Consider the following 23,303-nt stretch of genomic DNA (forward strand, 5'->3'; position numbering starts at 1 on the left):
GTCCATCCCCTCATCCCTCCTCCTCGGGAGACTGTCCTCGGGATCATTTCAGAGGGTCAGGCCTTCCCGCTCTGACACCCTGGTCCCGTAGCTGCGCAGAGCTGGCCGCGTTCAGGCCTGACACATGCTTGTGGGTCAGTTGTGACTCTGCTGGACGGTGTTCCTTTAGCAAAGCCACCTGTGCACCTGCTGTCGGGCAAGGGGTGCTGGAGCACAAAGACGGAGTCAGGGAACTTACAGCCAGGGTACTTACAGCTCGGGTGGGGAGACCTTGAGCCACTTTTGCAAAACCAGGATTTGCTGAATGAGATGTTTGCTAGAGTGTGGTCGGGATGTAAACAGACATCGTGAGCAGCCTGGAGGGGGTGGCGGTGGAGGAGTCACCAGAGCTCAGCTTGGAAAACTGACCCAGAGGAACGATTTTAAGTGACCAAATAACATAGAGAGTAGAATCCCAATTTTCACACTGTGTGTGTGCACTTACGTGAGTGCCAGGGAGAAAAGGCTGGAATGAAAGATTCCAGAATAACTGTGGTTGTTGCTGAGTTGCGAGTTATGATTTTTAATTTTCTGAACTTTCTGCATCCTTGATGATGAACCTGGATTTCTTTAATTATCCCTTGATTAGCAGGGAATAGATATAGTTTCTTTTTTTTTTTGCAGTATGCGGGCCTCTCACTGCTGTGGCCTCTCCCGTTGCGGAGCACAGGCTCCGGACGCGCAGGCTCAGCGGCCATGGCTCACGGGCCCAGCCGCTCCGCGGCATGTGGGATCTTCCCGTACCGGGGCACGAACCCGCGTCCCCTGCATCGGCAGGCGGACTCCCAACCACTGCGCCGCCAGGGAAGCCCTAGATACTGTTTCTTGAAAAGCCAGTAGATGTTTGGAATTTGAAGGAGTCTGTCGTTCGTATCAGGCCACCTGTAGAAACTCACCACCCTGTCTGCTGGGAGGAAACCTTTATTCAGCAGCTGCGGTGGCCCAGGTCCCCGTGTGGGGAGATGTGCTCTAGGCAGAGGGAGGAGGGTGGTGTGGAGAGCAAGGCTCGCTTGAGGCCTGAGTGGGGAGCCGCGGTAGAGGGAGAGGCAGGGTAGCCTGAATGGGCCCCTTGAGTGCCGCGCACAGGAGGAGGACGTGTCTCCTCCACGTATCACCAGGGAGGCACGTGTTCATACTTGGCTTCAGAAAGCAGCTCCCCGGTCCCTACCGTGTGCCAGCATTGTCCTAGGTGATAGGGATGCCGCATGAATAAGCCAGATGTAAACCCTGCCCTTGAAGGTTTTAGAAAATTCGCACAAGCACAAAGGTAGAGACAATAACGTAACGCCCTCTCCCCAGGCACCCACAACCCATCCTCGACAGTAACTAACGTCTGGCCAGTCTTGTTTGGTCTGCACTCTCCCCCCCAAGGTCCTGCCCAGCACCGCACAGCATGCTTGCATCCTTGGTGAGTAGCTCTTCTACTGAGCACGTTACGGCCAGCACCACCTCAAGGCCCCTGTCGCACCCATTTGCACTGACTGCAGTCACAGAGTCCTGAGTCTGGCTCTGGGCTTGGTCACCCTGCTCGTCTCAGACATGTCTCTTCTTCAGAGCTGGTTTGTTCCAGTCAGGACTCACATGAGGTGGACGTGTGTCTGGATTGCACCCTTGGGTTGGGTTATGGAGGTGACAGTGATGACACAGAGGCTAATGCCATAGAAGGATGCTCTATCACTCACGGTCCCCGAGAGGAGGGGACACACCGGGCCATCCAAGGTCACAGGGGACCACCGGGCGCCCAGATTGGCAGAGGGTGCTGGGAGAGCAGGGCGGGGCTTTATTGGCGTTTCCACGGGAAGAGGGGGCGAGCAGACGCAGGGCTGGACAGTGTGGATAGTAAGGGCTCTGGGCTGTCGGTGTTCCCTGCGGTCTGGTCCCTGCCCTGGTGATTAGGGTGGGGACAGTGGCCGGAGTGTGAGAGCCCGCAGAGGAGATGTGGCCTCTGATCCGCCGGTGTAATAGGAACAAGCCGTTGTTTGTCTCCGGGAATTAGCCAGCCCTGCGCAGTGGTCATCGTTCCCTGCCAGCGAGGCCCCCGAGACATCAGACCCTCATAGGATACAGAAAACAAAAACCTGGATGAATACACACACCGTATTCTGTGGATATGCCAAGTGTTTCTTGGTTTTGGTTTTTCCTTGTTAATGCTCCTGCCTTTTGTGGCGGCTCAGCCCCAAGGCTGGGTGTGTCCTGTGCTTCTCCTGAACCAGCAGACCTTCTCTACCAGCCTTAGATCCTGGGCTCGCTCATTTGTGTTGACAGCTCTTCCCTGGAGCGCAGTGCTGTCCCCAGCGCACCCCTCTCCGCTGGCCTGCTCCCTCCAGGGCGTGTGGATCTGAGGTTCCCGTGTTGTTACCCGTCTCCCATGACATTGCACCCGAGGGTCACAGCAGCTGCCTGGAGAACTTGGCCCATCGGTGTTCACTCTGGTTGACAGTTTTCTGATCCTGTTGTTTCCTCTGCATTTATTAGCTTGTGGTTCTTTAAAAACGAAGAATATTTAGTCCTCAGCTCTTGGGTTATCCTCAGTGGATGCTTGATTCTTTTCATTTCTTTATCAAGTTTCAGGACTAGAACCCTCTGAAGGGGTGAGCCGTGCGGTTGCCTCCTGCTTCCTCGTGACTCAGCGCATCCCCTCTGAGCACGGTCCTGCCTCACAGATGCGGCGTTTTCCAGAAGCCCTAGTTTCTTTCATTGGGAAATGATTTTTCCAGCCTGTAATCTGGGTGGTCACTGGTCCTGGGACTTTACAGGAGCCAGACATGGAAGATATGTTTTAGAAAAAGAAAAATTCATGAATGAATTCTGAGTTCATATTGATATTTCCAATTCACTTAACTTCACTCCTGTGATTCTTAAATTTGTGTCCCTTTTCCTTTGATGCTGGAAACCCTAATGACAGTAATAGAATTTTTTTGTTTCATCCTTTTATATACAGTTGATTCAAAATAGCATTACCAATATTATTCCCCACAATAAGACCACTGAATAGAATCTAAGATTTCTTTAGTGGTTTCTCTCGTTACCTTGCCCTTGAAGTACATCCCACTAGATATCCAGTCAAATACGTGTTTTCCTGTCACTTGTGAAACCCACTTGTGAATTGTGCTACCAACGTGGTCACAGTTATTTCATTTTGGTTTTATTTTTAGGCACTGCTGCTCTAAATTTAATTTTTCTTTTTTAAGTACGTCAAATATTTGCACGGCTCTGTCCCACAGTGCAGACCCTGAGGCAAGATACGCGGAGAGAGGGCTGACCCACCCCCACCATCGCCCTCAGCCCTGTGCAGTTAGGCATCTGTGCCCTGTTTGGGGTTGCTCCTCCACTGTTCCTTTTGGATACCAGGAACAGATGTGTACATGTGACTATTTATTATTGGAGAGTCTGCCTCAGTGGGGCCCGTTGATGTCTCTTGGGCGTGGCTGAGGCTGGAGAGACTTCCGGTCCTGAGTTAATGCGGCTGGTCTCTGCCGTAGGACAGATGTCTGTGCGTTCTTGGGTTCCAGCTCTGTTGCTCCTGTGTGGTCCCTCCCCGTGGGCAGGAAGCCCTCGGAGCACAGGGTCCTCATCTCTTCCCTTCGCTTATGTCCGTGGTCCTTGTTGCAGTGGGTGGAGCATGTGGGACTCAGTAAAAGGAACTGAAGGAATGATCTATGGAAATGGAAGTTGAAATGATTATGTGTCCTACTTTCCAGCGATAGCCGTGGTTTATATCTTGGTGCATTTCTTTTCAGCTTTGTGCGGACGCAGCAGCTTAAACGCTGAGACAGCCTCCTAGAAGGAACATTTTCTAAAATCTCTTATTTGGTTTTCCCACTGATGGCCCAGCGCCGTGCAAGGTTAACACCACTTGGCCATGTGGTTTTGCATGCTGTCACCTGGGGATCACGTGCAGTCACTGGGTGGGTCATTTCAAGCTCTCTCTCTGCACCTCCCCTCCCGCAGGGGTGCCACCAGGTCTTGGGAGCTCCCCAGCCTTCCCAGAAGCCAGCTGCAGTGTGGGGTGCACATGATGGCCTCTGACCTCTCTGGACCCAGCTGTTTCAGAGCCGACCTCGGAGGGGTTTGGGCCTCCTCCGGTTCTGAAGTTGCAGTGGCTCTTCCTGAGATCCCACTGAATTCTCTGCTTCTTCCTGGGTCCAGGGCTGGGCGGGCAGGGTCACAGAGCCCTTGAGTGTGGGAGTCTCTGCTGTCCTCTCGGGCAGGGCCAGCCAGGTCCAGAGTTGACCAGCGGGCCTGCAGACCATACCTGGGAAGCAAAGGAGACCCTCCTGCCTGGATCCCCCGGCAGCCCCTGTGCTGCTCTGAGGGGGCTCTGTCCATCATGTCCTGTCACTCCTGTCCCTTCCAAGCAAGCCCCGCCGGCCCTCCTCCTCCGTTTTCTTTCTTTGCTTTGGCTGCGAAGCAGCTGTTCAGGTGTCACAAACGCTCCCTGCGGGGGAACTCCAGGCGCTGGCTTTCAGTATTTACAGGGAAGATGTTGTTATCTAAAACACCAAAAGCAATGGAAAACATCGTTTTTTTGGTCTCTTAAGCTTGTTAACAAAAGTCAGGAGAGTTGAGATTAAAAAACAAGGGGACGGGTGAGCATTTCACTTCCCCAGTCTGTTCTGAGCCCGGGAGGGACTGTCTCAGGATGGTCGCCAGCGACACATGTGTCGCTGGCGGGCTGTAATTGTGCCCCTGTGTGTGTTGGCGGGCCCAGCGGAGGGTGGCTGCTTTTCAGGAAGCTCTCCGCAGAATGCGGTGGGCCTCATCTAGCTGTGAGCCCGCGGCCTGGATGTCACTTGCTAGATGCCCCGTCCTGACGTGGAGAGCAGCCCTGCCGGGCGTAGGGGTCACTCCTGAGGCTCGCCAGGGTCACCACTTGCATTCATCACAGTTTGCAACAACAGGGTTCACCAGCGCCTCCTGTCCTGAGGGGTCGGCCAGCGGAGACCCCACCCAGCCCCACAGAGACTCCCTTTTCTGTGGCGGCCACTCTTGAGTCTCTGTGTCAGATATGACAGTCGGGCTCATAGGGTGGCTGTTTGGGGGGCAGCCCCACCCACGGCCTCTGATTTCCCTTGAAATCTGATGGGACAACTGCCACTTACGACCTGCCCGTAGGATTTATGGTCCATTCTCACACACACACACACACACACACAAGCGCGCGCACACCTGCCCGCTCAGTGACCTTGTACCGAGCACCTTCCAGTCCCAGGGTCAGAAGGCTGGGGCTGTGGGGCCTGGAGGTGGCTGGGAACTCTGCAGAGACAAGCTGGGGGATGCAGGGATGTCCGCAGTCACCCGCACTCAGCGTCCCACGGAGATGCTGATGGGTGGGGACACCTGTCATCCTCGAGGTCCCCAGAATCAGGGCTTGGTGACCTTAGAAATCTTCTGCAAGAATGCTGCCTACGTGGGGTAGGTGCTTGTGCGGACTTCTCAGAGGGAGGGGTCTGGATCACCAGGTGGACAGCTCGGAGGGGGCTGGATGAGTCAGGAATCGTGAGCCTTCCACCGAGGGTCTCTGCGCCTGGGGAGGGTCGCGCCCCTGGCAGTGGACCCTCATCTCATCCTGGGCGCTCGGCTCTAGTGAAGGCAGCCCAACTGTGAAGACGGGGCGCGGATGTATGGGGGGAGCTGCCCCTTGCTGGCCTGCACGGTGTGTCCTGGCAGTGACGGTGGGGACAGGTGAGGACGGACACTCTAGAGGTGCCAGAAGAGAGCCCGGGCTGCCTGCTAGCCTGGAGAAGCGTGGCTGGCTGCCTCCCAGGGGCTCTGCAGTGTGGACGTCTGCACCAGGCCCTGGGCTCCCAGACTCTGTCTCGGGACAAGTCAGCCCCAGCACAGCCTGCCCATGGGACGCTGGGAAACAAACCCCTTCTGCAGACCAGGAGGCTGGTGTCTTAATGGTTAAGTGGCTGCCCCTGGTCTCTTGAAGGATGAATGGCTGGACCCTGGACCTCCCTGAGGCCAGCTCCCTGTCCACAGGGGGCGCTTGTGGGGCTTAGCATGGGGAAGACCCGGTCACTGGGTTTCCCCAGAGACCACCCGACAGGTGGAAGTGACTGCTCTTCTCTTCCCCTTTGACCGACTGTCCCTACATTGAGGGAGGCCCAGGGCTGGGGGGAGCTGGGCACCCAGCCATTCAGTGGCCTGGGCCATCTCTCAGGAGAGCAGCAGGGTCGCTGGCCCTTGTTCCTCCCCGACCCTCTGCACCAGTGGACAGCGTCCTGCAGAAGAAGTGCGGGCCGTGTGTGAACCCGTGGGTGGTGAGGGCTGAGAATTCTCATCCCAGGGCGCTGTGTGAATTCACAGCATTGGAGAAAACCTGCAGGAGGTGGCTCATTTGTAAGAAACCAAAGAGCAGAATTAAATACAAGCTGTAGAATGTGTTCTCAGAGTAGGGCCGGCAGAGCTCTGGGCTTTACAGGACCATCCGGGGGGCTGTCCATCCCGGGGGCTGGGAGGTCCGTCTCATCCACGGACAGGCTGCGTGAGGCTGATCTCCTTCACAGACGTGCACAAGCTCAGGAAACATGATGTCATGAATGGTAGAACAAAGAATCCAGCTGTCTCCTGTCAAGACAGATACTGGAGACTTGCAAAAGTGAGAACGATGCCTTGCTTCTCATTTGTTTCTGTTTGGGGAAATGTCATAATTTTTCAAACAGTGTTACTTATGTTAATATATAATGCATTTGCTATTGTTACTTTAAATGCTTTAATACATTTTAAAAAACCTCTCAGTTGTAGCTTCTCGTGTGGTAATAGCCATAGCTGTAACCTGCTTACATGAAAACTTTTTGTGAGGTCCTCAGTTATTTAGGGGGGGTTTGAAGGGCTGTTGAAAACAAAATGTTCTAAAACTGCCGTTTTAATGCTGTCCTTGAAATAAAACTGACAGTCACCGTCATAATCATAGCTGACCCCAATGGACTGGTGCAGGACAGGTGGCAGTAAGCGTCTGACGTGTCTCTCTGTCCTCAACACGAGGGCGAGGTGGGCACTGGCATTCTCACCTTTGTGTAAGTGCGAGAGTAGACCTTCTGCAGTGTCGGATGACTCTCCAAGGTGTTCCCCGTGGGTGGTGAGGTCTGGGCTCAGGCCCCGGCTGGTGGTTCTCTGGGGAGAGCTGCTCACGTGGGCTGTGGACCTTGACTCTGGGTTAAGCCACGGGCACTCAGATGTGTGTGGCCTGCCCTTCCCGGGCTGGCGAAGGAATCTAGCATGTTCCAGTAGGGTCAATCACATGGAGATCCAAGGACGGGGACTGTATTAGCCCCTCTTGGGAGAGGGGGCCCCTCCTTGGGGAGAGGACCTGGCTCCCAGGCATGGGGTGACCTCCCCTCCTTGAAGGGCCTGTGGGGTTGGCCTGGTGATCTGAAGGGCAGGGGCGGCGGACCCCCGCGTGGGAAGAGGCTGAGTGCGGGTAGCGGGGATGGCGTGGGGTGCCCTAAGGCGACCCTAATCACAGCCATATAGGGGCCACCTGCCCTCTCGAGGTACCCTGACTGTGGGAGAGCCTCCTGGGCCCTGGTCTAGGTCGGGCCTTGAGCTCAACGGTCAGCACACCTGGTGGTGGCAGAGGCGCAGGTGCTCGGGCAGCCCCAGGTGCGTCACTAACACGCCCTTTGCCCTCTCGCCCGAAGGAGAACCACTGCCGTCGCATCAAGATCCTGGGAGACTGCTACTACTGCGTGTCCGGCCTCACTCAGCCCAAGACTGACCACGCCCACTGCTGCGTGGAGATGGGCCTGGACATGATCGACACCATCACGTGAGTGCCCTGCCGTGCAGGCCTGCCTTGTCCTGGCCAGTGTGTCGAGGGTCTTCTCCCTGGCCAAGAAGTGAGGAGTGATCTTTTTTCCACTTGGTAGAAAGTTCATTTCTATGGGGAAAACAGATGAAAGATTTTCCATGCTCCGTGTAAAAGACTGAGTGAAGAATGCAGCCTGAATGTGGAGTCCCAGGGCTCTTAACCCCCGCCCAGTGGAGTGGCAGTGCCCGAGGCCCCCTGGGCTCCTGCTTGGGGGAATCTGGCCCCCATCTGCCCGCAGCACCCAAATCATCTGATTTGGTGCTCCTCTCAAACTGTGGACCTCATTAAGGTGTGCAATGTGCTCTTAAAAAAACACCGCATGTTAATTGCTGTTGGTGTGAATTTTAATAATAACTTAAAGTCATATATATATTCCTGGTTTTGGCCAGATGGCACCTGCCTGTGGGAGGAATGGAGATAGAGTGGGAAGAGCCTTACGTGCCCAGCAAGTGTGGTGACTGGCTTCGTCTTGCCCCTGCAGAGCTGTGACCCTGGCTCTCAGTTTCCCCATCTGAAAAATGGGAGTGATGGCTTCATGACATCCAGGGCTCTGAGCGAGGTTGGATTGGCAGAGACCAGGGCAGTGGGACCAACCTCATGGCCACGTCCAGGCCCTGCGTCCTGGTGGTCAGGGGCTAGTCCTTGACCTTGAAGGTTCTGGGGAGGTTTCACCAGGACTCCTGGTGGTGTCATGCTGCTTGGACCTGGGTCTTTGACCGTAAGTTCTGCGGCCCCTCCCCAGGGTACCCAGGCCTGATCCTGCCCCCCAGCCAATGGGTGTGCTGCCCATGTGAGATTTGTGCCTCTACCCTTTCCTGCACCCCAGTGCCAGCTTCCCTCTGTCAGGCCTTGAATATTAGGTCAGACCCAAGGAAACTGCTCCTCTGCAACCAAGTCTGGTACAAGAACGCTTCCTAGAGTTCAGGCCATCAGTCCCCAGATGCGGCTGTTCCTGAGTGGGCTGGGGGCTTCCTGCCCGAGGAAGCAGACAGGCCCCCTGGGTTCCTGGTTCCACATCCTTGAGGTGATGCTTTGGTTTCCTCGCATCCCTGATTTTCTCTGCTGTGACATGCAGAAACCGTGTTTGCATCTCTGAGCTGTTGTGGGAATTAAATGGGATCCCAGGTTAAATGGGCTGGCACGGAAGATGCTGGGTCCCCAGCCACTGCGGTCATCAATTCATTAACCCCCAGAAAAGGGAGCCAGCTGAGCTGCTGCTGTCCCTCCCTTGGGCTCCAAAGCATCAGGATTCTGTGCACTTATAGGAATGGGGTTTGTCCACTCCACGGGGAGCACCTTGCCCATCACAGGCATTAGCATATCACGAATCAGACCTCCAAACATGCAGGGTACCGTTTTGCTAAATACTTCATCCAGACGTGGCTTTGCTTGTGGTCTGGGTATTTTTGGTTCACTGTATTGAGTTAAGTAGAAGTAAATGACATGTGCTGTTCCTTCCCTGACCCGTCTTTGAGCTGGTAAGGCCAGCTTGCCTGTGCTCAGGTCATGCGTAGACCCGATGTGCCCAGGCTGGAGCAGCCCAAGGCTGGAGGTCGAATGAGAAGAGATGGCCGAGTGACAAAAGTCATTTCTGATTGTTCTGGAGGCCTGGTACCCCCCGTCCTTCAATTTTCTCAGTTCTTGGCAAACGCTCTTCAGTGAGACAGGTTTTTTGTTTTTTTCTGTTTTTCTTTTCTTTTTCTTTTTCATACAATTTTTTCTTAACTCATTGCGGTGGCTTCTCTTGTTGTGGAGCATGGACTCTACGCACACGGGCTTCAGTAGTTGTGGCTTGCGGGCTCAGTAGTTGTGGCGCACGGGCTTAGTTGCTCCGCGGCATGTGGGATCTTCCCGGACCAGGGCTCGAACCTGTGTCCCCTGCATTGGCAGGCGGATTCTCAACCACTGTGCCACCAGGGAAGCCCGACAATTTTTAAATTGTAGTATAGTTGATTTACAATGTTACGTTAGTTTCAGGTGTACAGCAAAGCGATTCAGTCACACATATATATGTACTGCTATTCTTTTTCAGACTTTTTCCCCTTACAGGTTATTACAAGATACTGAGTATGGTTCCCCATGCTGTACAGTAGTAGGTCCTTGTTGGTTATCTAGAGTGAGACAGTTCTTGAGGCAGGATTTATCTACAAGTAACTGTCCAGCTCACTGCATGTCTGCTGTTCCCCCAATTGAGAGCCTGTTCGAAGGGATGACAGATGGGACGAATTGGTGGAGTCTCCTGGGCTGCACAGGTTGGGTGGAGGCTGGCAAAGGCCCTGCACACTGGGGACAGGAAGGCCTCCTTGAGGAAGGTTGGACGTGGGTCGCAGCAGTCCCCCTGCCCTTTGCCCTTCCACGACTGCAGAAGTAGAAATGCTTAAAATGCACAAAAACGTCTTCTGCAGGTTTACTTCTTTACATTTCCCAAACTCATTTCTTTTTGTGAATTAAAAAAAATTTCTTTTTAAACCTTAGTTTTCTTGTTTCAGTACCTTTAACTGGCGATTGGCAAACGAATGAAAAAAGAGTTAAAACTGAAAAAAAAACACATTCAAAGTGTATACAACTAAATAGGTAGTAAAGATATGTGAACAGTCAGGCTTCCACAAAACCTTTATTTTTATTATTTATTTATTTATTTATTTATTTATTTTTTGCGGTACGCGGGCCCCTCACTGCTGTGGCCTCTCCCGTCACGGAGCACAGGCTCCGGACGTGCAGGCTCAGCGGCCATGGCTCACGGGCCCAGCTGCTCCGCGGCATGTGGGATCCTCCCGGACCGGGGCACGAACCCGCGTCCCCTGCATCGGCAGGCGGACTCTCAAACACTGTGCCGCCAGGGAAGCCCCACAAAACCTTTATTGTAAATTCGTGGCACGCAGACTTCTGAGGTTATCAAAGCTGAACTCCAGGATGCCTGGGACCCTGTGTAGATGTGTCTGGTTCTACGGTCCAGCCTGGCCCCCTGAATACGGAGGACGGTGAGGCTGGGCTCGAGGGCCAGCTGGGAAGGCAGCGTCTCGGCACGCCTCTGGGGCCCGCGTGTGCCGTGGTTTTGGGGGACAGGCCCTCGGTGGGTGACGCGAGCAGTTGCAGGCAGAACTGCTCCTGGTTAGAAGACAGGCTGGGATGGGGGGGAGGTTTGAGTGGAGGCCGCTCGGGGCGGGGGGGGCGTGGCAGGGGCTCCTGGCTGGCAGGAAGCCCTGCCAGGCTGTGGGTGAACGGTGTGCAAGTGGAAGTCAGGGCAGGGCAGGCGGGCTGGGTCCAGTGAACCTCACGCATGCTGTGCCATTGCTGACAAATGGGGTTACCCCGCCCCCCAGGTCCTGTCCCTTCCTGGTCGCAGCCTGCAGTTTTTGATCTGAGGACAGGACGTTGGCATTGAGGTAGCCGAGTGTGCACGAGCCAGGCTGGGGAGGTGGAGCTCCGGGGACCCAGCCCGAGGTGCACCCCAGGTGTAAGTGTTCGCTTCTTTAATGCTGCTACACCTGTTATGATAAATAAATCGTGGATCATTAGTAAGGGCATCAGTAACCTGCTAGGAAGAGATCATGGGATAGTTTCAGAGTCCCTGGGGATGCTAGTTTCAGAGTCTCTGGGGAAGACCCAGCCTTCCCGCGGGGTGGCCCAGCTCTGTCCTCTCTTCTGCTGCACAGAACAGGCTCCTTTGCTGTCAGAGGCACGTGAGCCAGGGCTTCGGGACTTTCCTTCTCTGTCGACCTCCTTGCGATGTTGTGGACTTAAGTTGTGTCCCGGTGGCATTCATTTTGTTCCAGATGAAGATTCCCAGTCTCTTTATTTCATCATCGTTTGAAGCCCCTCGTCTTTCTTTAGCCTTTTAGATTAAGGGTTTTTTTCTTGGAGGGCAGCGAGCTGGCGGTGGTCAGCAGCTGTGTGGGCGAGGGGAACTGAAATCTCATTCCACACCGTTTACTCACGAGGGTCCAGGACCGGTGTTACACCAGGCCCTGGGAAGCTAGTGGCCAGGACCCCTTGTGGATGGGCCTCGGGTCAGCAGGCGGCAGGCCAGTCCAGGCACAGAGGACTTCCAGGTACCGAGCGTGGAGGCAGGCCCACGCGCAGTGACCACCAGGTGGGATGGGGCTAGTCAGGACACTGTGGACGCAGGTGGGCTGTGGAAGCTAAGCCAGGGCAGGAGGTGTCAGCTACCGCCTTCCTTCTCCCTTGGGCTGACACCAAACCCAAGGGGCCAGTGGCGGGTGCTGTGGCCGGAGTGCATCTGTCCAGCGGCTAAGCCCTGTTACGGCTTGCAGCCGTCGCGGGTGGGGTAGGTGGGAAGTCCCAGCCGCCTGGGACAAGACACAGGTGAGGAATGGCCTGGGGCAGCCCCTCCCAGGATGCTTGCAGCCCACTCTCTGGGAGGGCCCTAGGATGTCCGCCAAGCCTGTGGTCAGTAGAGTCAGCCCGGCCATGTGGCCATGTGGACGCAGTAGTCTCTGATGGAGCCTGACCCAGCGGAAGCAGAGCGACAAGGGTCTGGGCAGGGACGGGGGTGGGTTTGCTGTGGTGAAGGATCTGGGAGGGCTTCCTGGATGCAGCATCCGGGCTGGGCCTATGTTATGTTTGAACAGGGTGGGATGCACATGAATCAGCCCCGAGACTTGGGGCAGGACTGAGATTTTGCTCACAGGCTCGGGGCACCTGCTGTATTGTGGGGGCAGGTCTAGATGTGGTTGGACTACAGGGCACCTGCTGTTGGGAGGGGACGGAGGGTGGGTAGTCCATGTCGGGCTGCCCGAGGGTGGTGGCAGCGTGGCCCTGTGTGCCTTTGGTCTCCCAGTCTGCCTTCCCTCTCACAGCCGATGTCCTAATCATGGGGCCGCTGTGTCCCCGAGCCTCAGCTCCACCTTCCTGCCCTTCTTGCTACAGAGCGTCTCCTCCGGCCGGAGAGCCCCATCCAACACACGTGCCGGTCGGGGCCACCTTTGGACCCGCCCAGGGTGGGGAGGGCTGGGGGCGCCGTGGCTGACCCCCTCCTCGCCCTCACGGCTTCCTTGCAATTCTGTCCCTTGGAGCACACCAGCCAGGCTCGACACTGCTTCCTCAGCAACATGCTTCAGACTTTTTAAAGATTAAATAATCTCTTGCTGTTGGGGAGAAGTGGAAAATCCAGCAAAGTGGCATCAGAGGGCCTCCCCGTGGCTGCAGTGCGTCCCCTGCGCTCTGGCTGTGCGATCACAGGCCCTTTACATACTTCCTGCATCTCACTTCACCGTGGGCCTCGTGGGGCTGGAGAAACCATGCAGGGCGTCCTCGTTCCTTTAAAAGGAACTTTTAAAACCACCTCCTGTTTCTTCTGACGCGTGCTTCCAGTGACACTGCCCCCCACGTCCGAGGGTGGTCTCTCCTGGGGCCCTCAGGGCTTCATGCCAGCCCTTTCCTCAGCGGGGCTGGAGCCCAGAGACACGAGCGCCTGGGGCAGTGGAGCGCGCGTGCACTGGCCCTGCAGTCTGATCTCAGCGTCCGCGTGTTTCGTCTTGTTTTCTCCCTTGAGTTGACTGATGCAGTTTCCAACCCACAAGGTCCCCCTGTTGTTTGGGGCAGGTTTGTGAAGACTCGCGCCTCCCCACAGGCTGGGTCTGCAGCCCACCCTCTCAGGGAACTCAGGGTCAAACCTTGACCGTTCCCAGGGCTCCTGGGACCCTGTCCGATGTTCCCCGGGGCTCTCACGCTGGCCCCTGGCTAGCAAGCAGGCACGAACACCCCTGATCAGGTCAGTGGTACCCAGAACAGGATCGGGGTCCTGGGCTCATTTCTCTTCTGCTGCTGCTCTGGGTGGGGAGGGGGATAGGGGAGGTGGGATGCCTTGTGAGATGGCCAGTGGCCAAAGGAGAAGCGGGAAGCCAGCTTGGAGTGACCCCTGCCCACCAGGGCCCACAGCTTGGGGGTCAGGCTGACTAGGTCAGGAGACCCGCCCCCCGCATGCCCCCGCTGCCCTGTGCTCCTGGCCCTGAGGGAGCAGACCACGGGGCCCCAGCCCCACGCCCTGCCTGTGTTTGCTGCAGGTCCGTGGCCGAGGCCACTGAGGTGGACCTGAACATGCGTGTGGGGCTGCACACCGGCAGGGTCCTCTGCGGGGTCCTGGGCCTGCGCAAGTGGCAGTACGACGTGTGGTCCAACGACGTGACCCTGGCGAACGTCATGGAAGCCGCCGGCCTGCCTGGGTAAATCGGGAACCCTGAGGGTAGGGGCGGGGGATTCTAATTCAACCTTCTGCCTGGGGATCTGGGAATGCCCGGCTGTCCCAGCTGTCCCAGCCCCACCCCCAAGGCCCCAAAGAGAGTGGGCAAGCCGACCCTGGAGGAGGAGACTGAACGCTGCCCCTGTGGTCTGCCTGGCTCAGAGCTGTCCTGCGTGCTGAATGTTGCTTCTCTTTTTGCTTTCTTTCTCAGACTTAAAGTGGAAAGTGTTCTGCCTTTAGAGCCCCACTAGGGAAGTTACAGATTTTCTTCTAGAGTGAGGAGGGTGCATTTCTCACTGGTCCGTGCACTCCTAATGCTTTCTAATTACAGTCGCCTCCTTTGGTCTCCTTTTCTTCAAACCATTCCCCAGAGCCGAGGCATCATGTACGGTGAAAACATTAACCCGAGAACTGAATGGGACCTCCCCGCCCTCCACGAACGGTGGGCAGCAGGGGGACGATGTGACCGCAGAAGAGGGGGCTCTGAGGCACACTCCCATGGTCCCACCCTCCCGATTTCCGCCTCTTAGAGGGGTTGGCAGGCCGTGCTCGCAGCTGCTGCAGGGCCCAGCTGCGGTTCCCAGGGGCTAGAGCCGAGCGTTAGACCCTGCACACGCATGTCTGCTTCTGTCTTACGAACTTCAGGGCAAAGCTCTGTGCCCTCCGCTCTGCGGGGCCTCAGGGCCCCTCTGGCCCTGGCTGCCTGTCCCCAGCTGTCCTGTTCTCACCCTAGAGACCTGGCGTCCTCTGGGCCGCATCTTCCCCCCTCCCTCCTGGCCTGACTTTTTGGGGGAGGTGGCGGAAACAGGTGACACCTTTCCTTGTGCCAAGGCCCTGAGCTCGGCCGAGGGACCAGTGAGTGACATCCAAGGCCACTCGCTCTGGAGAGCAGCTTTGAAATTGCAGGAAAGGAGGGCTTACGGGGCTCCAGGAAGCAGCAAGCCTGGAGGTTAGAATGCAATGAGCCTGAATCCACGCTAAGCCTGCCATGGGAGTGGCCACGGCATTTCTAAGCGAGCTCAAAAATTGTGGCATTGTCATCTGTGACCCGGGCTGCCTCTGAGCGTCCGCCTGGGGGGACCCTCTTGGCCACCGACCCCTCCTTCCTCCAGGGCCTCGTCCTTCCAGCACCCCTCCACTCCTCCTGTTCTCCACCCTTCAGAGCAGGGTCTCGGTGTGGGGGGACACCTTCTCACTGTGCCTGCCCCTCGCCCTCTGGGCGCCAGAGTGAGTCCCAGCAGCAGCCCGCCTGCAGCCCCGCTGTCCTGCACAAAGTCCAGCCCCTTGGCCGGCCAGGTGGTGCCAGGAGCCGCCCACCTCCCTCCTCCCCTGCCCACTGAGGCCTTTCAGCGTTCCGCCTGCCGTGCGGACAAGCACACGGACTTCCCACCGCCAGGGACCCCGCTCCGCAGCCCCTTCACCTGGCCAGGGCATCTTTCAAGTTCCGGCTGACCGGTAGCTTCCCTCCTTCCACTCTACCTACCAGTCCCATGGTGGGGGGAATGCATCCTGCCTGCCCTGCTCTCTGCTTTGCTTCTTTCTTCCCTCCTCCCCTCCACTCCCCCTTTCGGAGACACCCCCTCAGGAGCACAGTGTTTACAGAGCACCTGGCTTTTCCAGGATGGGGGAGGGTGGTGTCGACAGCAAAGACAGAGCCCTCAGCCCCAGTGGTGTTCACGTTCTTGGGGGGCCACAGGGGGGATGCAGAGAGGGGAGCACGACACGGGGCTGGGAGGAGGTGCCTTTATCACCTGTCAGCCTGGATCTCCTGGGCACTGAGGTCCGTTCGGAGCTGGGCGGGGGTCTGGGGAGCTCACAGGCTCTTGTGGGCACTGAGACCCTGGCACTGCGCACGGAGCGCCAGGAGGAGGTGCAAGGAGGAGGGAAGATGATGAAGGTCCGAGCCTGAGAGCTCTTGAGAGGAGGGGAGAGCGAGACAGGAAGAGGGGCAGGGGAGGGTGGGGTGGTGAGAGGGAGTGCGGGCAGCCGGGAGGAGGCCCGGGGAGGAGAGAGAGCCGTCAGCTGTGTTCAGTGCTACAAAATGAGGACTGGACACCAGATCAGGTGTGTGCAGCCAGTGGTGGCCTCAGCAGAGGGTTCAGGGCACACGAGGGCCAAAGCGCGAGTGCCTGGCTGCCAGGGAGACAGGGCATTGCGACTCCCTGTAGGGCAGGGGGCAGAGCGGACGGAAGCTGGCCTGGGAGGGGTTGCTGGAAAGCTGCTCTGTGAGTGGGGACCAGGGGCTGCTGAGCCACCCTCCCCAGTGCCTCTAGGGGCCTGGCGCACGTGGTGTGTGCACCCCTCGGGGTCCTGCCTTGCCCTTGCAGCGGGGGTGGGGTGGGTGGGGGGACGTGTGTGATGAGGCTTTTCCAGTAACCTTCCGAGACTCCCAGGCCCCTGGAGATGGTGTCCGTCCTGGAGCTTCTCAGGGTTTCCTCACTCTGCCTCTGTTTAGGTTTGCTCTCTCTTGCACTATTCTTAATGTGATTCCTTCATTCTTTTAAAAAATTTTATTTCATTGAAGTATAGTTGATTCCAATGTTGTGTTAATTTCTACGCACAGCGAAGTGATTCAGTTCACACACACCACACACACACACACACACACACACACACACACACACATATATCAATACATTCTTTTTCATATTCTTTTCCATTATGGTTTATCACAGGATGTTGAATATAGTTCCCTGTTCTGTGCAGTAAGACCCTGTTGTTGATCCATTCTTTATATAATAGTTTGCATCTGCTAATCCCAAACTCCCAGCCCATCCCTTCCCCTTCCCCCTTGGTCCTTCTTTTGCTTTCTTCATCCACCCACCTATCCACTCATCCATCCTCCATACTTCCTCCATCCACCCATCTATCTTCCATCCATCCATTCTGCAAGCACTTATCTTCTATTCATTCGGTATTCGGGGAGTGTGGCTGGTCAGACAGACAGATGGACGGGTGGACAGATGGGAGAAAATGAATCACTGCTGTGTCTTTACCCCAGCATCTCATGCTGGGACCCCTGGGACTTGATTCATGGACTCCTTCCCAAGGCCATACACCCTGAGTGGTTGCCTTGGAGAGGCCAAGGCCAGGGGGGGATGGGGCACCTGTCTGCTTCTTGCATGGAGATGGCCTCCAGCTTCTTGGTGGCAGGAGACCACACAGCCCTCTCTGCTGCCCTGAAGCACACACGGCTCCTGGTCAGCCCCAAACTGAAGTGCTGGATGCATGTTCCAGGCTGCCTGGAAGCAAGTGAAATTGGGTCCTGAGCAAATGGCCTACCCGCGCCCCCCACCCCAGGGGCCCTCAGGTAGGAACCATGATTGGGGTCACCTGCGTACCCCACCCAGCTCCAGGGTATGGTGGAGCCCCCTCCGCCCCAGGTCCCACATCTCCCCACCCCTATTGTCTTGGACAAGACAGTCTCATCAATAACTGGGCTCTGGTGCTGCGGGCTTTACGGATGGCAGACACTGGGCGTCCCCACCCTCCGTCTCCAGGGCAGGCGAGCTAGCGTGGCTGTCTTCACTCCCACCACCTGTTGGGTGAGGGATCGCCCCGTAAGTGGTGGGCAGCACTTGGAAGTGAGGTGGCCCTCTCCCCTTTAGTGGCCTTGCTGCTCAGGACCAGCCAGGCCTCCAGTTTCTCCCCAGTCCAGGCTGAGAGCCTGGGTGCTGTCCATTCCCACCATGTGCTTTTAGGGCAACCTGCACCCGAGACCCCTCCTCTTTTCCGGAGCCTGAGATGCTCTGTGCTGAGAGCGGTCGCTGATGTTTCTGTCTCCCTATTGGCCCCTCAGCTCAGTGACAGGACTGTGCTGTCCCTGTCTGTGGTGGAAGGAAGGGAGGAAGGAAAGGAGGGAGGGGGACCAGTGAATGAATGAGTGGACGTGCGTGCATTTCTGGAGACCGTTGATGGCGTTTGCAGTTCAGGGCCAGGCTGATGGGGTGACAGTGTCCCAGGTGACCTCAGGGCCAGCAATGGGGGGATGCTCACTCCTGCCTCAGTGCCCTGCATGTGTCTCCCCCTCCCCGACCGAGGAATTCAGGAGACTGTTTGGGGACGTGAGGGCTCAGGTCTTTGCAGGGAGTGTTTTGCATTCTGGGGAGTTTTGTGTTTCTCCCTAAGCCCGAGTGCTCGGGCCTTGCTAAGGGCCGGAAGCTCAGGCCACGTGTCTAGGTTACGTGGGGACTGGGTTTTGCTCAGGTTATGCTAACTGAGGATTTCTCCTTCTCTCACCAGAAAACTCACTGGGGTGGGCGTGAATGCCGCGCACACGGCTCTGTTCCCACCCGCCCACTTTGTGTGGGGACAGTGTGGGCCTGATGTCGGGCTGGGGTCCTCCCGCCCTGGGGGTTTGGCTTCTCCCCTCACCTTGCCCCCCTCTCCTTCCCTCATCGTCCTTTCTGTGTCCTCTGACACTTGCTTCCTTTGTCCCCTTCAGTTCCTCTTGTGTCCCTCTGGCTCCTTATCCCCTCTGCCTGCAGCCCTCCCTGTTCTTGGCCCTCCTTTGCACACTTCCCCCTCTCTCCTGGGGTCCCTCCCCTGCCCCATCCCACCTGTCAGTCTTCCTGTGCATATGCCCCAGGGAATCTGAGTGTTCCTTCCAGAGCTTGCCTGTGAGGGGGGACACCTCTGCCAGGACCCCTCAGAGCATCGCCCGGATGCCGCCCAGACCAGCTGCGGCCCCGCAGGGGAGGCTCCGTCCAAATCTCCGCCTCCTTTTCCGTAGGAAGGTTCACATCACAAAGACCACCCTGGCGTGCCTAAATGGTGACTATGAGGTGGAGCCGGGCCATGGACACGAGAGGAACAGTTTTCTGAAAACTCACAACATCGAGACCTTTTTCATCGTGCCCTCCCATCGGCGAAAGGTGGGCTCCAGAAGGGGTCCTGTGCGGAGCCTTCTTAAGGACTCATGGCTCCCCAGATCGCTGCTTCTCAGGCCTTGAGCTCTGTGCACATGGGAGCGTGTCCCCGCTGACCTTGTGTCCTGGGCCTGGCCTGTTGCCCGTGAGGGGAGGGCCGTGGGGGAGGGGAGGGGATGGAGCTTGGAGTCAAGGCCCTGGGGTCCTCGGGGGCTGGGCCATCCTGAGTCCTACCGCACCTCCCTGGGCCTTCACTGCCTCTCCTGCAAATCAGGTTTGAGAACCCTCTGCAGGAGGTCAGGGATGGGGTGCGCTATGGATCGAGGGGTGCTGTGCACACAGGAAGGCTTGTGACCATCCTGTGTGAGCGCTGAAGGTCACTCTGCCCTGGGAAAGTGATCTGGACACGATTGAGGGTGGCCGAGCCACTTCCGGGGCTCAGGTGAGGGGCGCAGAACTCAGGTGAGGGACGCAGGACTCAAGGCGAGGGGTGCAGGACTCAGGTGAGGGGCACAGGACTCAGGTAAGGGGTGCAGGACTCAGGTGAGGGGCACAGGGCTCAGGTGAGGGGCGCAGGACTCAGGTGGCCACAGTACTTTTTCAGAATACAAGCAGGTCAGGGAGAGCTTCGGGTTTCGCTGTCCTGGTGCATCCATGGGCCAGTGCTCTCCAGGCCAGGATGCGGTGGCACCCGTGTGATGTGGGAGCTGTGGATGGGTGTGGCACTGGCCAGGGGAGAGAAATGGGGCTCAGGGCAGGGCAGGACAGGCAGGGCAGGGTGAGCTGACTTCTGGAGAAGGGGAGTGAGTGTGTGAGAGAAGGGCAGGTGTGAGAGGTTTGGGTGACCAGCTCGGGTCAACCTGGGAACATAGGAGCGGAGGGCAGGGCGCCAAGGAGGAAGGCCTGCGAGCCGCTGCCGGGATGCAGGAGGTTGTGAGTCAGAGGAGGGAGCCTTGGTGCCATGAGTGGATGCCGCCCCGCTCGTCATACAGAATTAAACAACAGCGTCAGCCGTGGCTGCGGTTTGAGGGTGAGAAGGATGGCGAGGTCTGTACAATGAGCAGCCCCTTGGGAGAAGTTTGGGTTGAGGAGGAGAGAGAAAAAGGTGAAAGGCAGAAGGGCAGGTCTGCAGGACGGACCCAGGGGCCAGTGGGTCACACTCATCCGCACGGTGCTGCCCCAGCTGGGTGATGTCCATGCATCTGCCCCAGGATTCGGGCATCGCTCTCGTTTCAGAGGCATTGGACGTAGTTGAGACCTGCGTGTTTTGGGACTGGGTTGCTGGTTCTGTTCCCTGCTGGGTCTGGTGAGCAGTAGGTCCTCAGCAAGTGGCCTGTGATCTCCCTGCCCCGTTAAGTTCGTGCTCCCCGCCCAAGAGGTAGGACGTGTGTGTCGGCTCACAGCGTTTCTCTCTGCTGCACGTCCACACAGATATTTCCAGGGCTGATTCTCTCAGATATAAAACCGGCCAAGAGGATGAAGTTCAAGACCGTGTGCTACCTGCTGGTACAGCTCATGCACTGCCGGAAGATGTTCAAGGCTGAGATCCCTTTCTCCAATGTCATGACCTGCGAGGATGATGACAAGGTAGGCGGGCCCCACCCCCGTGTGCCGGCCCCGCAGGGAGTCCCTGTTTGTCTGTCCTCCCAGTGCAGTCCTGCTGCGGTCGGGCTCCATTAGCCCTCGCCCTTCACCTTGCACAGTCTTGTAAATGCTGTTCAGAGCTGGGCTGCTTTTGCTTTCCTGCAAAACACTTCTCATTATGTTGTGGGTTTTTTTTGCAACTTGGCATTCCATGGATTTATCGGTAAATTCAAGCCACAGTCCCCCAGCCGTTGTTTAAATCTGTCCTCAGGATATCAGTACGTGTCAGATATTGTATCGCTGGTTCCGGAGCCCCCGACCTCCTCTGTCTGGACCCCGAGAGCCTCAACGTGGTGTCACCCCAGCCTTGCCCTTCACCTCCATGGAGAGCATCTCTGGCCATCCCCTCCCTCCCTCTCTGGCTCTCATATCAGAGGCCGCTCCTTCCTGGGTTAAGTCCCCTCTAGTTCATGGTGCATGGCCTCCGGCACCTGACGGAGGTTCCTTTTGTGGGTGTTCCTGCAGGTGACCTGGGTGCAGGATTTTCCGTCTTTCTTCTTGGGTTGGTCAGTCACCTTCGTCTTTAGTCTGCTGGGATGGGGCGAGGCCTGGGGTGAAAGCCTGGAGCTGAGCGGAGGCAGCATTGTGGCTGGCGGGGGGATCCTTAGTGTCTGCTTCAACCACACACGCATACTGTCTGTAACCCGGGGCCAGAGACCCTGATCCCTTCCCCCACCAGGGAAGAGCCCGGTCCTCTGGGGCAGGAGGGCCGCGTCCCGGCAGCCTGGGGTGAAGCCTGTGCTCCGCCACTTCGTCAGCAGCTTTGAGCGTCCTCCGCGCGTCCTCTTGTCACTGGCCCTCCAGCCCCCGCACCGCCGGCTGTGCTCCTGAATATTCTGACTTTCGCTATCACCTGTGTTCTTGGGTCTGCACATCCGTGACTGATTGCCTGTTTCCCGAGATTGCATTGCCGCTTCTGCACTCTCATTTTCTCCTCCGTGTGGGTTTTATGCCTTTGAAAGGAATTCCCTCACCACAGTTTTAGTGGCTTTTCAGGAGGAAGCAAAAGCCTGCTGACTCTCGCTCGTGGTGCCTTATTCTAGAGGGATTTTTTTGTGATTTTGATGATGAGCTCCTGTTTGGGAAAACTTTATCTGGAGATGCCTAAGAGCTCTGTTGCTGGTGAATTCCCTCAAGAAGATGGGCCTTTCCTCTACTGGCCTTGCAGGAGGCTAAATGCCTGGCTTGTGGTTTTTAGATGTCCCAGGTGGTACACAGCTAGGTCTAAGACAGGCCGGCCCCCTGCGTGGTCTCTCCTGGTTGGTGTTTGCTGACGGAGCCTCTCAGGGTCTGGGGTTCAGCCACAGGGCTTTGACCTCACTGCCCATCTTGCTTGGGCCCCTGGATTTCTGTGAGCCCCATGAAAGCTTGATGGCACCATTCCCTGGCCTGCATTCCCACTGTCCTGACGTTTCTGGCCTCTGGTCACTTTCCTTACTTTCTTGCCAGCTCAGCTGTACATTTCAAAGTGTGTATGAGTTAATATATTTATCCAGAGTTTGTAACAGGAGAACTCTCAGGCTTTCTTGTTAGCCAGATTGCCAGGGTAGAAACCCTGATTTAATCTCTGTCTTCTTCCTGCAGTACATCCGGCCCCAACCCCCTTGATTCAACTTGACCCCGCCCCCCCCAGGGATGGGACTGGGGGAGGGTTATGAGGTGCACAATTTAAATATGCGTCCAAAACTCAGTATCAGGATGTGCTTCCCTGGTGGCGCAGTAGTTAAGAATCTACCTGCCAATGCAGGGGACACGGGTTCGAGCCCTGGTCCAGGAAGATCCCACATGCTGCGGAGCACCTAAGCCCGTGTGCCACAACTACTGAGCCTGTGCTTTAGAGCCCGCGAGCCACAACTACTGAGCCCACGTGCCACAACTTCTGAAGCCTGTGCGCCTAGAGCCCGTGCTCCACAACTAGAGGAGCCACCGCAATGAGAAGCCCGTGCACCGCAGCGAAGACCCAACACAGCCAAAAATAAATGAATTTATAAAACAAAAAAAACCCCTCAGTATCAGGATAAGTAATAATGCAGTATTTTAAAAAATCAAATGGAATCCAAAAGAATCCACGATGAATGAAAAATCAACTTTTAGTTGAAGCCTGGGCAGTGCAGAGCCATCATCCTGGAGCCCGGGGCAAGGGCTGGTGTCCCCAGGACTCCTCAGGGGGGTTGGGGTGCGGAGAGGGGAGGGAATGCGTCATTCCTGCTTGATTGCCCAGGGTGGTGGAGTTAATAAGGCTTTTCCTGGGCAGAGCCTGCTGACCTGTGAAAGGAGCCTGTGACTCCTGGATTCAGACTGTGTCTGATGAGCCCGCACAGCTAACATCAGCCTCTCCTTCGCTGGGGCCGGTGGCTCCTTGGTGTTCGCACTCGGACCACAGAGCGCCAGTAACACCCCCGCCCCAGCCATGGCTCCTTAGGTTGGGGAAGAATCGCACACTTGGGCTCAACGCCCAGGACAGGAGCTGTGCAGCTCCTCCCGTCCCTCCCATCCCAGGGGTTGGGGGAGGCAGACCTGCTGTGTGCAGGGCCCCTTCCCTCCCTCCTTTTCTTTCTTTCTTTTTTTTTTTTTTTTTTTGAGGTACGCGGGCCTCTCACCGCCGTGGCCCCTTCCATTGCGGAGCACAGGCTCCGGACGCGCAGGCTCAGCGGCCATGGCTCACGGGCCCAGCCGCTCCGCGGCATGTGGGATCCTCCCGGACCAGGGCACGAACCCGTGTTCCCTGCATCGG

At 57.0% G+C, this 23,303-nt stretch overlaps 1 protein-coding gene across 1 annotated transcript in view; it reads left to right on the plus strand.

Moving 5' to 3' along the window:
• ADCY1 (adenylate cyclase 1) overlaps positions 1-23,303 on the plus strand; it is a 114,908-nt gene that overhangs the window by 49,692 nt on the left and 41,913 nt on the right. Inside the window, exons 5-8 of the mRNA XM_032643229.1 lie at positions 7,686-7,813; positions 13,882-14,040; positions 18,790-18,931; positions 20,357-20,512. Of these exons, the coding sequence (XP_032499120.1) occupies positions 7,686-7,813; positions 13,882-14,040; positions 18,790-18,931; positions 20,357-20,512 (585 nt within the window). The remainder of the gene's footprint in view (positions 1-7,685; positions 7,814-13,881; positions 14,041-18,789; positions 18,932-20,356; positions 20,513-23,303) is intronic.

The sequence above is a fragment of the Phocoena sinus genome, chromosome 9, assembly GCF_008692025.1.
Source record: "Phocoena sinus isolate mPhoSin1 chromosome 9, mPhoSin1.pri, whole genome shotgun sequence".
NCBI classification, from domain to species: Eukaryota; Metazoa; Chordata; class Mammalia; order Artiodactyla; family Phocoenidae; genus Phocoena; species Phocoena sinus.